The 16,456-nt window shown below is 41.8% G+C and overlaps 1 protein-coding gene across 9 annotated transcripts in view; it reads left to right on the forward strand.

Moving 5' to 3' along the window:
• The window catches only part of PDE1C (phosphodiesterase 1C), a 554,383-nt gene that overhangs the window by 486,000 nt on the left and 51,927 nt on the right, over positions 1-16,456 (forward strand). For all 9 annotated transcript variants that reach the window (XR_009565283.1, XM_060305447.1, XM_060305446.1 and 6 more), the window contains 3 exons: positions 967-1,087; positions 3,161-3,336; positions 11,330-11,560. Coding sequence is in view for 8 of the 9 variants with exons in the window: in XM_060305447.1 (XP_060161430.1) it covers positions 967-1,087; positions 3,161-3,336; positions 11,330-11,560 (528 nt within the window). In the remaining variant the exon portion in view is untranslated. The remainder of the gene's footprint in view (positions 1-966; positions 1,088-3,160; positions 3,337-11,329; positions 11,561-16,456) is intronic.

Below are 16,456 nucleotides of genomic sequence, written 5' to 3' on the forward strand. Positions count from 1 at the left end.
CTGACAGATCCCACCTAGAGGCAGGACCTCCTCCCACTGTGCATGTATCTGTGCCTCCACCACACTCTCACCTTAAAATGGCACTGGATCCTGCCTTCCTTACCTTGCCTTTGAGCTATTGCAACAGCTTCTAAAATGAGTTTCCCAGCCTCAGCCCCTATGGCTCTCTCCCTTCCCATCCATCTTGCCAGATTAACTCTCCCAAATAACATCAGAAAAAAATCTTATTACAATGCTGCCCAGACATCTCAAGGGGCTCCTAGTGCCTATCTAAATCCTAACCTTTAGCCTGATACGTAAGAACCTCCCTCCTGAGCTGATAATGACCTGCCTCCCCAGGCTTTCCCTTTCTGACTTCAAAAGAGTCCCTAAGCCCCAGTCATTCTCCAGACACATCCTGCACTTTTCCCTATCCTTGTCACTTTGCTTATTTCACCCCCTGCATCTAGAATGAATACCCTTAAGGGCTCAGCTCAAACATCACAACCTCCATGATGCTGTTTGCAGCCTTCTCGGTGCAAGGGAAAATATCCTCCCTCCCTTACCTTCTCAGGAGCCTTTATTTGGGCTTCTCCTTTAGCCCTTTCCATTTTTGTGCTCATTTAATTCCTCCTATAACCTTCCTAGGGCAGGCAGGTTGTGTTACACATCTTAGTCTTTTATGCAGCACCTATTACATCGTTTTTTTACATAGTAGATGTTGAACTTGCATTTTTAAGCACTTTATTGAACTATCTCCTAAAAAGTTATAGGAAGGTTATGTAGGAGAAATGGAACTGACTCCTGATATGCAAAGCAAGGAATATATTAAATGATTAAGACCAACCTAGTCTCTCCTAATCTGATCTGGCGCTCCTATGAAGATGAATTTTAAAAGAAAGATACAACCCATCAGTTGGCATGGGAACATATGGAAAGGCCCAAGTTAATATGCAGTTCCTCTGAAGTTTTGCTGTTTCTCTTCAGGCTTCATTGATTTCATTGTGGAACCCACCTTCACTGTGCTCACGGACATGACAGAAAAGATCTTGAGTCCACTAATTGATGAAACCTCTCAAACTGGTGGGACAGGACAGAGGCGTTCAAGGTCAGTGCTGAATCTTGAAAGCTGGGAGTCAGGGTGGCCTGTCCATGGGGATAGACTTCTTCTGGAAGGGATGGGGGTGGTACTTCATAATTATGTTCATCCTACCTCCTCCTTATAAAAGATAAAAGGAGGGGCTTCCCTGGTGGCGCAGTGGTTGAGAGTCTGCCTGCCGATGCAGGGGACGCGGGTTCGTGCCCCGGTCCGGGAAGATCCCACATACCGCGGAGCGGCTCGGCCCATGAGCCATGGCCGCTGGGCCTGCGCGTCTGGAGCCTGTGCTCTGCAACGGGAGAGGCCACAACAGTGAGAGGCCCGCGTACCACAAAAAAAAAAAAAAAGATAAAAGGAGGACTCAAAGTTGTACTCTCTGTACTCTCCAGGCTGGCCTGTAAGGGGATGACCAGGGTCTAGGTGATGACCAGCAGGTTACCAGTACCAACCCCCCACCCCGCATTCTCTCTTTTGGTGGCTTTGCTCTCAACAGCATCAGTCCCTGCACTTTACCTGCTGTGCCCAGAGGGTCCTTGCTCCCCATACTCCAAAAGGAAAGTACCACTGATCAGAGTTATCACAAGAAATGAAACTGACTTTCATTTCTAGGTTCAGGAAGAAAATAGAAAAAAACTGAAATTTTAAATCACCTTCTGCCACAACTTCACTATATTGAGGGTAGTTTAGTAGTCAAAGAGCACAGCCTCTGGAGTCACAATCCTGGCTTAAACATCCTGATTCCATTACTTATTAGCTGTGCCACATCTCAGGCAAGTTGCCTCAGTTTCCCCATCTGAGAAAGCATGGATTCTACTCATAGGTTACTGGGAGGATTAAATGAATTATTTAATCTCCGTAAAGCCCTTATAACAGGGTCCAGCACAGGGGAGGTGTCAGCTACAATAAAGCTAACGCTCGGTCTTTACTAGTCGTATTACCAGTAGTACAACTCTCCCCTCCTCCTCGTCCATGCAAAACCTTGGGCTTTGTCATAAAGGAGAGAAATGTAATGAAGAAAAAGAAGAAAAGAGCAAGAGAAGGAGTAAATAAGAGGAAGAAAGGCAAGAAGAATATTAGGACAGTGGGACCCCAGGGATGCTTAAGATGGAGGGACCCAGTCAAGGCTGCTAACAAGGAGGACAGGAGCCCCCTGCCAGAGTCCCACAGCTCCACAGCTCTGCCGGCGCTGGGCTGAGACCTGCCCTACTTATCTAGTCAGTCTTGGTTGTCATTCAGTGGATTTGCATTTGCGTCAGTCACTACTGTAGCTCCTTGGGAGTGTGTGATACTTTAAAGTTTCCCAGAAGGATGGTACTTCCTATATTATAATGTTATATATATTACTGTATTCCCTATGTTCAAATCTTAAAATGATACCATCTTTAAAAAGGTCTCCTGCATGACCGATCTCCCACAATCTCCATGCTGTCTGTGCCTCTCCACCTTCCCCAGGAACATAAGGAAATCACCTTACTCTGGCCTTGGGGATCCTGAGATCAGAGGATCTTGACTTCAGGGGGAGGGAGAGCTGGAAAGAAAGAGGACCAAGTGACTGGGTAACTTGGAAAAGTGGTCAGTGTGGAGGCAGGTGGGTGAACTGTGGAACCAAGTAGAAGTCAAGTTTAAATGCATTGATTTCCGAAAGTCAAAGGCAGAGAATTCTTGTGTGGGGGAACCTAGTCATATGGAAAAAGAACATCTGAACTATAGGGACTGTGGGGACGATCAATAGTCATGAGGCTGAAATCTTGGGGTTTTGTTTTCCTGCTGAATATGGAGACTTTCCCAGCTGTTGAATATGGAAAATAGGAATTACAAAGCTCAGGCCCCAGGAATTTCACACAGTGAAATTGAGTGTTAACTGAGTATTAACCACTCTTCTCTCAGGCTTGTTTATCGGCACACATTTTCCAAATACTAACCCTCCTCTTCCGTATGTTGTGGGGTTTTTTTGAATTTTTTATTTTATTTACTTTTTTATACAACAGGTTCTTATTAGTTATCTATTTTATACATATTAGTGTATGTATGTCAATCCCAATCTCCCAATTCTTCCGTATGGTTTTTTTTTTTGTCCTCCAGTTTGAACAACATCAGTTCGACAGATGCAAAGCGATCAGGTGTCAAGAGCTCTGGCTCAGAAGGAAGTGCCCTAATCAACAATTCGGTCATCCCTGTTGACTGTAAGAGTTTTAAAGCCACTTGGACTGAGGTGGTGCACGTCAATCGGGAGAGATGGAGGGCCAAGGTGCCCAAAGGTAACGTGCTGCTGGGGAATATTATCCAGACCACTCAGACCCGCTTACAAAGCAAGGCACTGCCACCCCTGATTTATAGGTGTTGCAAATGAAGCACAAACTCAGGATATAAATTCAAATTGCTGAATGTTAGGATCGACCATCTTTTGATCTTCATTATATCGAACACTCAGTGCACGAGAGAATGAGGCTGACCACCAAGCTTCCCGACAGCGTGACCTTTGTGCTATATGACCAGAAGATTCTACAGAGAATGGGTGTTGCTATTTCTTGGTTTCTGCTAGGCCATTTTGTCATTCTTATTTCATGTCATGCGGCACATTTATGAGGCCTTTATTCCTTCTTTTATCTAAATGAAGCCTAGCCAGTAGCCACTTCGGCCATTATGTTGGGATAGAAGGGGCTTTAATCTCCTTACATGCATTTTTATCTTTCATGTTCTCAATTTCCCTTCAGCCATTACTCAGGCTAACCTTCTAAGATGAAGGTAATGTGCAGGTTAACAGAAATTTGAAGACAGAAAAGTCATCACTCTTGATACTAGAAACAAACAAACAAACAAACCCTGAAATCTGTTTTTCTGAAATTCATTTGCTCATATGCATGTTTGTGTTTATTGAGCATGTGCTACATGATTCGTACATACTGCATGCTCATGCTATAGTCTAGGTAGGAACACATCCCTGAGGTAAGTCTTAGGAAGCTGTGATGCCTGATTCCAGAGAGGGCACAGACGTGGATGGCTCTAGAGCCCAGCAAGGAGACTGATCTCAATGGGGTTTGTGGAAGTGAGCCTTCAATACCAGTCAGTTTTCGCCAACGTCTATTGAATGCCTACCGTATGCCAGGCTCTGTACTCTGTGTTATTCACAGAGGTGAATAACAGACATCCTTGTCCTCAAAGCTCACGGTCTCCTGGGTGGGGTGGGGAGGCATTTGTACAGAGTTTCTTTCAAAGTAAGAATGGGAGTTCAGTTGAAGCTTTGCACTCATCGCCAGCACCTACTGGCCCCGAGCCCCAGACACTCATTATAGGCAAGGAAAGTTTTATCTCCGGTCACAGCATCCCACACTTGTATCCACCCAGTGTCTGGACAAGTGAGAAGAAGAGTAGGAGTAGACAGGCACAGCACGTTCTGGCAGTCTTGGTCCTCAAACACTGGGGGCAGGGGGCTGCTTCTAGTGTGGAAGAGATAAGACCTCACTGCTGGAATTATTCAAAGGCCAGCACTGTGTCCTGTCCAAGTGGCTGTTCAGTTCAGGTGGGGCAAAGGGTTTATCTTTACGACTCTTTTAAGGCATAATTGGGCCCTTATCATGTGGGGACAGAGGTTGCATCCTGAGCTCTGGAGGGAGCCAACGCCTCTTCCATATTTTAGGTGTGGCCTCTCACAGTCTATTCAGATGCTTTAAACATTGAAATCCTCCCTGTTGGCAGGCACTGCAAGCAGCAATGGTAGCTACTGCATCATTTCAAAGAAGCACTCGTCTTTTTTGTTTTGTTTTGTGTTTTTTGCGGTACGCTGGCCTCTCACTGCTGTGGCCTCTCCCGTTGCGGAGCACAGGCTCTGGACGCACGGGCTCAGCGGCCATGGCTCACGGGCCCAGCCGCTCCGTGGCACGTGGGATCTTCCCGGACGGGGGCATGAACCCGTGTCCCCTGCATCGGCAGGCGGACTCCCAACCGCTGCGCCACCAGGGAAGCCCCCCAAAGAAGCACTCTCTTATAATCAATTACACTCGTTACACTTGAAAATTCAGTTCCTGACAGCACGCAATTGAAAGTGGTACTTCAAAATAATTTGTCTGCAATTGTGTGGCTTACTAAAATTACCTTCTGAAACTAACCACCTGGGGGAGCATTAGACAGTTTCTTTTCTAGGAGAAAATTGGCCCTTTAAAAAGAACAGATAAATAAGCACTAATAGTTTTTAAATATGTGAGGTGTGCTGATAGAGATAGTCTTAAGCTAACTTGTCCCTAACCTTGGTTGGGGTGCTTGAGAAGGCATCTTGTAGCTAGGATTTGAAGGATGCCTGGGGTTGAGCCATGAATTTGGAAAGGGAGAACAAGGAAAAAGGGGTAGACAAAGGCACACATATATTTCGTGGGAGGATAGTTTGGGTATCAAAGCAAAAGTTGGGAAAAGAGAGAGTTGAATCCCTACTTGCCCTGTGCTCTTTGGCAATTCAGACAGAGTCTTTGAGAAAAATTCCCTTTGGGGGATGATAATAGACATCGCAGAGTTGATGAAAAGAACAGAAATTACATATGTAAAGCACTGAGAACAGAGCCTGCACACGGTTAGTGCCTGATAAGTAGTAGCTGTTATTTTGAAAAACTGGAAAAGAAAGTTAGAAGTTTGAATGCAAAGTTAAGAAGGTGGTGGTCAAAATGCCCACCTATAATGAATATTTTATAACATTTTCAGCTTCCCAATAATGCCGTTGGCTGGTTGGCTGGTATTAAGAAATTCAGTTTGCATCTGTTTTTCCATTGGTGGTTGGTTTATGCTATACTATTCCAGGCTGTTTTGCTCATGTTTCTTTTTTACCAGAAAACCCTGATTTCAGCAAAGGCTGCCCTGCGTGGGGCACTTAAATATATGTTGTTATTAAATTGATCAGAAATGGAATTGGATCTAAAGTTTTAGTTTTATTAATCAAACTGATTTACAAAGCTAGCTAGGCCAGAACGCATAGTTGTTAGGAAAAATTGAATCAGTATTTTTTTTTACAGCTCTTAGGGCTGAAAATCATTATTCCCAAACAAAGATGTGTAGGTATAACAGTTTGCAAGTCTGATAAATATTGATCAGTTTCCATTCAGGATTTAATACTTTTTAAACATTTTTTTCTGGTGTAAGAATAGTAGGTGTTTAGGTTACCATGCTGAAATATAAACAAAATATATAAAGAAGAAAATAAAAATCACTCATAACCTCTCCAGCCAAATATAACTACTGTTGAAATTCTGATGTAATTCTTTTTAATTCGATTTTCAATGCATATTTATAAGTAAAAATTTCCCCTTGAGTTGAGATTATAGTGTATGTAATATAGTATTTTCCTTCTCTGTTTCTATTTTGAAGATTTTATTCTGATACTGAATATTCTTAGAAAATATGATGTAAATGGCTACATTGTTTGGAATACCATAGTTGAACCATTTCTCTGTTACTGAGCATTTTGGTTTCTAGTTCTTCATTATTGTATATAACATGGTTATGAACATACAAGTTCAGCAGTCTTTGAGCCTACATCTGATTATTTAGGGTAAATTTCTAGATATGGAATTCCTCTGTCAAAGTAGATGAAAAATTCTAAAGCTCTTGATGTATATCATCAAATTTCTTTCAGGAAAGTTTTTTTTTTAAACCGTGTTCTCTTTCAGTGGAAGTGTAGTGAGAGTGCCATTTCCCTATATTTTCCCCCTTTATTTTTCTCATTGGGATGTTTATATTTTTATTGCTGATTAATAATAACTTTTTATATATTAAGAATAGTAACTCTTCAGTTGACAAACTGTCTTGCAGTTTCTGCCCTGCCTCTGTCCAGTTAGTTTGTCATATATTATACCTTTTAACTTTGTTTGTTTTTTTAAAATATATCCTATTTTTATTTTACTACAGATTATCTTCATATTTTTTATTGAATTATGTCTCTATCAAGGTAAATATGAAATAGTATATAATGATACTCCTTTGCAAGTGCTGAGAAGTTTATTGAGTTTTTAAAAATTTCCTCCATTGTCACTCAGTTTTTATTGAAACAATAAAAGATTTTCAACCTAGGTGATTGTAAGTAAATTGCTATTTTACAATTAACTTATTCTTTAATATTATTTTAAATATTTGCATCAAGTTTTATATCTAGCTTAACAATTATTTTTATTTAACACTATGATGTACTGGTTTTACTGTGCATCAATAACATATTTTCCTCATTCTGAGGTTTTTTTTCTTTTTTTTTTTTTTGGCCACGCTGCGTGGCTTGCAGAGTCTTAGTTCCCCAACCAGAGATTGAACCTGCCTGCTCCCTCGGCAGTGAAAGTGCAGAGTCCTAACCACTGGACTGCCAGGGAATTCCCTCATTCTGAGTTTTTAATGTTGATTGAATTTTTCTGTCAGCTGAAGCACTTTTGCTAAAGTTTTTAGAAAGGTCCAATGGGAACATCTTCTGAGTCCTGAATTAGCTAGGAGTACCTTTCTGTTGTTCTTGTATATAATCAAAACTTGACTACTCAGAATTCACATAGTGCTTGGTTGTCTTTATTAAGTTAGTTTCTCTCCTTTTCTTTCTTTCTCTCTCTGTTTGTAGGTGGTTTAGGTAGGCATTTCAGAGAATTATATTAAGGAATACTTAGCCCAATATCATTTTTAACCAAGAGCCTATAGTATTGTTATTCAGAAAGGCAAATGAAATGAAGAAATCAATGTATTTCTCCAAGACTGCACAGACATTCAGTGTGGGATAGAACCAGCTCTCAGGAGGAATGTAATTTATAGATCATGAGGGCTGTGCTCTACCTTAAGTCTTTAGCTCCTTGCTTTTGGCCATCTTCATAATGATCACATCACTACAGATGGTGTGAAATGGAAAGCAGAAGGAAATGAGATTGAACTACAGTGTTTGCTTTCTACTAGTCTAGGAGCCTAGGAGTTCCATGGATGTTAAATCTAAAACCTGAAAAGTTCATTCTTTGTATATATGGAACTGTTACCATATACAAATTAATTGTTCTATCACCTACTGTGTCTCATAGTAGGAAAGATTTTATGTATATTAATATTTCACCTTGAAAATGTAAGAGGATTGGATTACAGTGGAACAGATGTTCCTTCTGTCAATTTATTTTCTCTTTTCTTATTTATGTGTTTGCTTGTTTTTGTCTACTTATTTTGAGTAGTAGCACTGGATGCTGATGGCTGATCACACTAATATCAGATATTTCAGAGATACAAAGAAGAGATAGGAGTAGAGTAGAGAAGTTGTAGAACATTTCAGAGCCATCCATTGGAACATGACTGCTGCAGAGAAAGGAATCATGTCGGATCTGATTATGATGTTATAAGAGCTACCATTCACTAATTTAAACACTAATTGCCTACTGTCAACTGTAGTTGAGCCCAAACAGACTTGTTTCTGAAATGTACCCCCCGGTTTTTGGGGGGGGTTGCTAGATTTTCCATAGAAAATTGGTCTGACTCAGTTGTCAAATGAATTTTTCTTGCTTAGATAATATGTTGTACTCTTGTAGCAAAGCAGAATTTAATACCTTCAGCTTTCATCAAAATTACTTTTAACGGGGATATTTTGAATGTTGAAAGTTTGCAGTAGATTCAGTGGGGATTCTGTGAGAGGATTATACATTATTTTACCTGATATCTGAGTATAAATGAATTCTCTTCCCCCTTGGCCCTCTTCCCCTCTCTGTGTAGTAAGTACAGTCATCTTTTTCCTTACCTATAGTCAAATACAGTCAAATGGCTGATTTTTTTCAGGATAGGACTTTAGGGTGTGTATAGTTCCTGTATTTTATACTGGTCTGGATTGCTGATGATGGAATATGAGTCAGGTTCATTGGCAGATAGGGTGAATCACACCCTCTGTGTACATTTCATTTAGTCGACAAATACTCCGTGAGCACCTGCTAGGTGCCAGGCATTATACCAAGCACTGGGAATTCAGTGATGGAGATGACATTTGACCTTTGTCCTCGGGGCATTACAGAAGGATAAGAGGAAGTCTGGACAAACATTCTAGGGAGCCTTCTGTGGGCCTGCAGCCTACTTGAGAATGCCATCTCCCTATCTTCTGCAAGGGCATTCTTTTACTCTTTAGTTGTACCTTTCTGTAGGAGTCAGAAGACATATTATACTATATATGCACATAATTATGCAGTTTTGTTAAGAAATTTTTCCTTACCTCTTCACTGTAAATTATAAATACATCCTGTTGGGAAGTAGAATATCATGAAATATTGAATGGCAAACATTTGAAATTTAAATCAGTGCTTATCAATCCTTATTGCATGTTAGACTCATCTGGAGAGCATTAAAAATATCCTATTTTTGCCTCTCTCCCTCCAGAGTCTGATTTAATTTGTCAGGGGTGAGGCCAGGGTATTGGTTTGGATAGGTGGTTGGATGAATCGATGAAAGGATGAATGAAAACTTCATAAAATATTAAGGAGGACATCTGAGCCAGGCAAATGTAAGGGCAGGAAGAGTAAAATGAAGCCAGAGGTCATAGACATGCACAAAATACGCCATAAAGCCCGGTGAACGTGTGAACCTGGAACCAAATCTGGGCTTTGTGCTCTTTAGCAGCCGAAACAAAGGGAAACGTGATCACATGCATAACCACTCTGGTGCCCATTAGATTAAAATTTCACCTGTCATCTAGGAAAGCCATCTGTTTTCAGGACCAGGGCTAACCAAGGGAAGTAAAGAAGACCCCTGGTAATGAGGTGTGGGGCATTTGTAACACATCTAGAGAAAAAAAGGCAATAATGCTTTTCATAGTGGAGGTTGGAAGCCCTTTTGAGTGAATTGAATGCTAGACAGTGAGTCTGTAGACCTTAAGGGAGGATTGGTTTCTGTTAGGTGCCTTCTGTTGGTCTCTGTAGGTTACTTCCTACAATCCAGCTCCACTTCATTGCCTCCAAGCCTCTGCATGATCTCAACCTTGCATGTCCTTGGTCACTTGACCACATCATCTGTCACTAACCCCTTACTAAATTTGCTTTAGCCATACTGGCTAACTCATTGTCCCTGGAACGTACCAAGCTCATTCCCGTCTTACGGCCTTACACTTTTTATTTCCTCTGCCTGGAATGCTCTTTTTTCTTGATTATTGCATGGTCAGCAATTCATCATTCAAGATTTGGTCAAATGTCACCTACTTCACCTCCTTACCTAATGCCACCTCCTTCCCTTATGCCCATCGCATTCCATCATATTACTTTTCTGTAAAACTCTTTTCACCATCTGAAATTATCCTAGTGATTTGTTTGCTTAATTATGGTATTTTCTACTCTATAAGTCTTCTTGCTTGCTGCTGTATTCCCAGTGCCTAAAACAGTACTTGACACTGTAGCTGCTCAATAAATATTAGTTGAATGAATGTATCCATTTTTTCATGAATCCTTGACCATAGGCAATTACACTATGTTTTTGATTAAACACAGAGCCAGACCCTTTCACAGTCAACCAAATTGGAAATAAGGCTGACATCCTCTCATTAAAGAGGAAGACACAGACCAGCATCCCTGGCCAAACTAAAGGCCACCTCTCACCCTGTGGACAGTTTGAAGACCATGTTTTTTGTGAGGCCCAATTACACTCCTCCTACTTTTAAATTCACAGACAGTGGCCTGCAACAGTATTATTCTAGTGGTGGTTATTTTCCCTGTATTTTGGTTTTGTAATCAGTGTTTTTATGTTTAAACTCCAGTTCCTAAGCAAATCTACATGAAACTTCAGTTTTTACTGGGCTGTGGGAGAGCTTTGTAATGTCTTTGAGCCTCAATTCCACGTTTGTAAAATAGGGTTACAATATTAGTAGCTGCCATACGAGGTTGAGAATGAGAGGAGGTAATCCTTGGAAAACACTTAGTATAATACCTGGCATAGAGGACACACTCAAGAGAACTTATTGATGGTAATATTAATATTAATAATGCCAATTACAGTATCGGTTTATTAATTATTATTATCCTTATTATTACTTTCTCCCCATCCCCTTCTTCTAACCCACTGTTTTCAGAAATGACATCACCATGAACAGATTTTATTGGTTTCCTGAATATACATACCAATCTGACTTGAGTTAACCAAAACTATACCCCAAACACACAGTAAACACCTTAGGTCATTTTAGTGCATTAATTCCCAATGCAAACTCTTGCTTTTGTTCAAAGAGGCAATTCTCCTAATGGCATGACCTCTTTTTATATTTTCTCCACCTTTCCTGGTTTGTTCTGGATGCAGAGGAGAAGGCCAAGAAGGAAGCAGAAGAAAAGGCTCGCCTGGCCGCAGAGGAGAAGCAAAAGGAAATGGAAGCCAAAAGCCAGGCTGAAGAAGGTGCATCTGGTAAAGCCGAGAAAAAGGCATCTGGGGAAGCTAAGAATCAAGTCAACGGAACAGGAACAAACCAAAGTGACAGCCCTCGTGGGAAAAATTCCAAAGCTGAGAAGTCATCAGGAGAAAAGCAACAGAATGGTGAGTAGGATTACGCCGGTGAAAGGCTCTTTTCAGGGTGCTAATGATGTGATGAATGGACGCTGGCAAAGAACTGCCCCTGTGAGGACAGGTCACAGAGCAGGGCTGCCCTGGCCATCCAGCAGCTGCTGATCATACCTCCCTAGGTTGTGGATTCTATTAGGATCCCATCAAAAGCAGCCAGAAGCTTGCTTAGGCCATGCTCTCTGGGGAGATTTATATCTTTTGGGCCCTTTCCAGCTGGGTCGTTTTGGAGACTCTGGCCAGCACCTGCCTACCAGCAGGGGAAATTCCTATTAGCAATCCCAGCACATTCCTGAGTGCTTAACGCAGGAATGAATGAATAGAAAGGCAGTCTTCTGTAGGTACCATCCCCCTGGCAGGGCCGGCACTCATGTCTGCCTAAGGTCTATTTCCATAGTATTGTCTATATATCTGTAGGTGAACGAGTACATACATTAGCCTGGGAATGAGCGGTTTCCTGGGATTCAGGGTTTTCAGTAGTAAAACCAGAAAAGTTCCAGACAAGCCAGGATGAGCTGGTCACTGTCGTGTGCATACAGTTGATGATTTCTTATATTTAATGCAGCAAATATTTATTGGTTAACAACTCCGTGCCAAGCACTGCTCTTGGCACTGAGAATTTAGAAATGAAAAGGCCACAAGAAGTCCACAATCTCCTAGGGGATATGGACACCCTCAGAATTAATTCTGAGCCAGTAACAGTAGTGGTATGGCAGATAAAATACCCAAGGGCCATGTGCAGAAAAGAGTAGCTTTGTTGGGTCTGGGGATTGCAAGATGTAGTAAATGTCAAAGAAAGCTTCAAGAAGAGGTGATGTCTAAGCTGCGTTTCAAATGCTGAAATTTGGGGGGACACAGGGACTTCTCAGCCAGAGAGAATACGATGAGCTAATGCATAGGGGCATGGAATTGCTTACCTTGTTTAGGGAAGAGCAGGAAGTTCAGAGTCACTGGAGCTTTCAAGTGCCAGGTTGTGGCATGGTCATCTGGCAGTCAGACAGACCTGGATTCAAGTCACAACTGTGCCTCTCACGTCTTGCTGGCCTTGGCCAGGTTACTTAACCTTCCATTGTCTCTGTAAAATGTGCATAATAATAACTGCTCACAGCTTGGGCCACTTGTGAGCTTCCAATAATAATAATGGTAGCAAAAGCAACAATGACAATAAAACAACTAGCATTTATTGATTATACACCAGATGCTGTTTAAAATTCTCTCTTGGGAATTTCCTGGTGGTTCAGTGTTTAGGACTTGGCACTTCCACTGCAGAGGGCCCGGGTTCGATCCCTGGTTGGGGAACTAAGATCCGGCAAGCCACGTGGTGTAGCCAAAAAATAAATAAAAAATAAAAGACCATCCTTTAAAAAGAATAAAAATAAATAAATAAATAGAAAAATAAATAAATAAATTCTCTCTTTACATATTCACTCTCTCACCTGCCTGGTAGGTCCAGGTGATCTCCTCTGAACCATGGTCTAGCTATTATGCTACACAGCCCAAGTAAATGAGAAATACGTAGAAAGTGCTTAGCACGACACTCTCCAATTATTTTTGCAATTGACATATATAACATGTAGAACAGAAAACAATGTTTTAATACATGTAATAATGATAAGAGCTCATGTTAGGACTTCCCTGGTGGCGCACTGGTTAAGAATCTGCCTGCCAATGCAGGGGACACGAGTTCGATCCCTGCTCCCGGAAGATCCCACATGCCGCGGAGCAACTAGTCCTGTGTGCCGCAACTACTGAGCCTACACTCTAGAGCCCGTGAAGCACAATTACTGAGCCCACGTGCCACAAATCCTGAAGTCCTCGCGCCTAGAGCTCGTGCTCCGCAACAAGAGAAGCCACCGCAGTGAGAAGCCCGCGCACCGCAACGAAGAGTAGCCCCCACTAGCTGCAACTAGAGAAAGCCCGCGCACAGCAACGAAGACCCGACGTAGCCAAATAAATAAATTAAATAAATAAATAAATAAAATGAAAAGGTGTTTAAAAAAAAAAAAAGCTCACGTCGTGTTCCAAGAGCTTTGCCTAAATTCCTTCAGGTAAGCCCCACGAACACCCCAGGAGGCAGGGAAGGCCATCATCCGACTTGCCCAGCCTCTCAGCAGCCAGGTTCTGGAGACAGCTCGTAACTAGTCTGCTTTGTATTCAAGCGCATCATAGGTCAGAAAATATGTTCAATTCAATAAGAATTTCTAATACAACTGTTGGAGTTTTAGAGAGCAATGCAAAACACCCCTGTTTTCCCCTACTGAGGGTGGAACCAACTGAGAGGGAGATACCAGAATCAGAAAGTGATCACAGTGTTAGCTCCACTGCAGCTGGAGCTGAACTGGAAAACACGGACTTGATCTGCTGAGCACATGGGCTTCCACACACATCTGCCCTGAACTGGGCATGGCCCACAGGACACTGGCAGAGCAGGTGGGATCAGACCTCGTCCCTCACCCCCCACTCTGCATCTAAGCAGGCTGCTTCTGCAGTAACAGAAAAGGTGTGTGTCTCATGGAAAACGCATCTCAGAGGGGGCTGGGGGCTGGAGAAACGGGTGGCTGAGCTGAGCTGTGCATACTCAACTCTTCCTTCTAGATGAGTCTCTCCTTCCCAGAGGGGGAATATGTAAGGACTGGTGAGAAAGGCAAGATGTGTTTCTTCCCTACTTTTTTTTCTGTTAGGGAAGTGGGTTTAAAATGTCTTTCTCTTAATAAAAACAGCCATTATTATGTCAGTAACAGTTATGGAATGTTTAATATGTGCTGGACACCGTATGTGGGATTTTACATACACTAAATAATTTAAAAATCCTAGCAACTGCATGAGGTAGATATACTCATTTCCATTTTGCAGATGAGGAAACCGAGACTCAGAAAGATTAAATCACTTGCTTAAGGCCAAGCAAACATTAAGTAGAGATTTCAGGTCAAATAGGAATATGTGAGTCCAAATTCTGTATTCCTTAACCAGCATGCCCTTATTTGCACAGTTCAGTGCTGTTGGTGAGAGTAGGAAGTAGGAGGAATATTGAGACCCAGTTACTGTCCACAAGAAGCTTATAATCTGTTTATTCCAGGGGTTGGCACACTCTTTCTATAAAGGACCAGACAGTAAATTTTATGCTTTGCAGCCCTACAGTTTCTGTTGCAACTACTTAACATGCCTGTTTTAGTACAAAAACAGCCACAGATAACATGTAAACAAGTGAGCATGGCTGTGTTGCAATAAAACTTTATTTATGAAAATTAAAATTTTCACATGTCATTAAATATCCTTCTCTTTTTTCAACCATTTAATAATATTAAAAACTGTTTTCAGGTTGTGGGACCTATATGACCAGGCATTGGGGCCACTTTTGGCTCATGGGCCATAGTTTGCCAACCCCTGGTCTGGTCAGGGAGAGAAACCAATGAATACAAACATGCTGGTCACAAAGGAGGTTATACATTCTACGAGACAGGTATAAACAAATACCCAGAGAGGGCAGAGGTGGCAATAATTTATTTTGAAGATGGTTAGGGGAGTGCCTGAAAGCAAACAGGAGCCTGAGCCTCCAGCTAGACTGGATTGACTCACAACTGCGTTCATTTCCCAAAGTAAGCAGTAGTCTACCATTTCCCTTAAAAATTAAGCATTAAATGAGAGGTGGGAAAAGAAATCAATTTTGAGCAATAATAATAAAGGCTAATGGTGGTTCGGGACTTGGTTGCAGCAGCCTAATTAAAATGATTTATAACTGCACAGAAAGGCTCTTTTGTTTCCCCCTGTTTATTGAATAACAGCTCACATCAGCCGTTAGTCCATATTCAACCCATGGGAAATTACCTAATGGATTCTGTTCAAGGAACATCATCAAACAAACATGTGTCACTTTCCCAGCACCCTTCTTTGTGGTCGCTCAAGATAACTTCCAGGATGGAGCTGAAGGATATTGGCTAATTGTGGTTCTAGACATTTGGTCCCCTATCAGCAGTCATGGGAACCCCTAAGCTTTGGTCTCCATCAAGGTACTTTCCCCTTTAGCCTCCCTAACCCTGACTGAGGAGAAGGCAAGCTAACACAGGCTGCTGGCTAGCATCCAGCACATCAGACGCCTCCTCCTGACCTCTGGAAGACACCCTGGCCCTGCTGCAGCTGTGGGTAAAGCTCCAGTCCAGGGCAACCCTGAGACCTTAAAGTATTGTGCATTAGAGGTGTGACGTCTCATTGAGGAAAGAAAGACCATTTTTCTATAGGGAATTAGTTTGACTACAAGACTCAGGATCATCCTTGAGTTCATTTCTGGCATCCTTAAAATAGGGAAGAGCCAGTGCTTGAACTGTTCCATGGGGTTTCCAAAGGAATCCATCTATTTTGGCCATTGGTGGTGGTAATGTGCAATGACCATGTGCTTCACTCACACTCCTCCTGCTGGCACTGTGGCCAGAGTTGACTCCCCTTCCCTCAAGCTTAAAGTTTGTCAAATTCCATTAAAACTACTTATTTTGTAGAATGTAACCTAAAATGGTCTTGAATTATCCTTGGGTAACCATTTCTACATAAATCTATAGGCCAAAGGCATTTAAAAATGGCAACAGTAAATGAAAGTCTGAAATCTAGAACTTAAGCTTCATAGGGAAGTTGCAAAATACAGTACTTGAGAGCTTGGCCTCTAGAATCAGACCTATCTGTGTATGTTATGGTAAATTACTTTATCTGTGCTTTAGGTTCCAGAGCCATAAGATAGAGATGATTCTGTGGGTTTTTGCTTAAGACTATTTAATACTTAAGCAAAATCACTTTGTAGAAAGATCAGTTGGTCATTTGTCAGATCAATGGCTTAAACCAGATCTAAAATAGCCAACAGGAGCAGTTTTGCTATAGCAGCAGACA

Source organism: Globicephala melas, chromosome 9 (genome assembly GCF_963455315.2).
Source record: "Globicephala melas chromosome 9, mGloMel1.2, whole genome shotgun sequence".
Lineage (NCBI taxonomy): Eukaryota > Metazoa > Chordata > Mammalia > Artiodactyla > Delphinidae > Globicephala > Globicephala melas.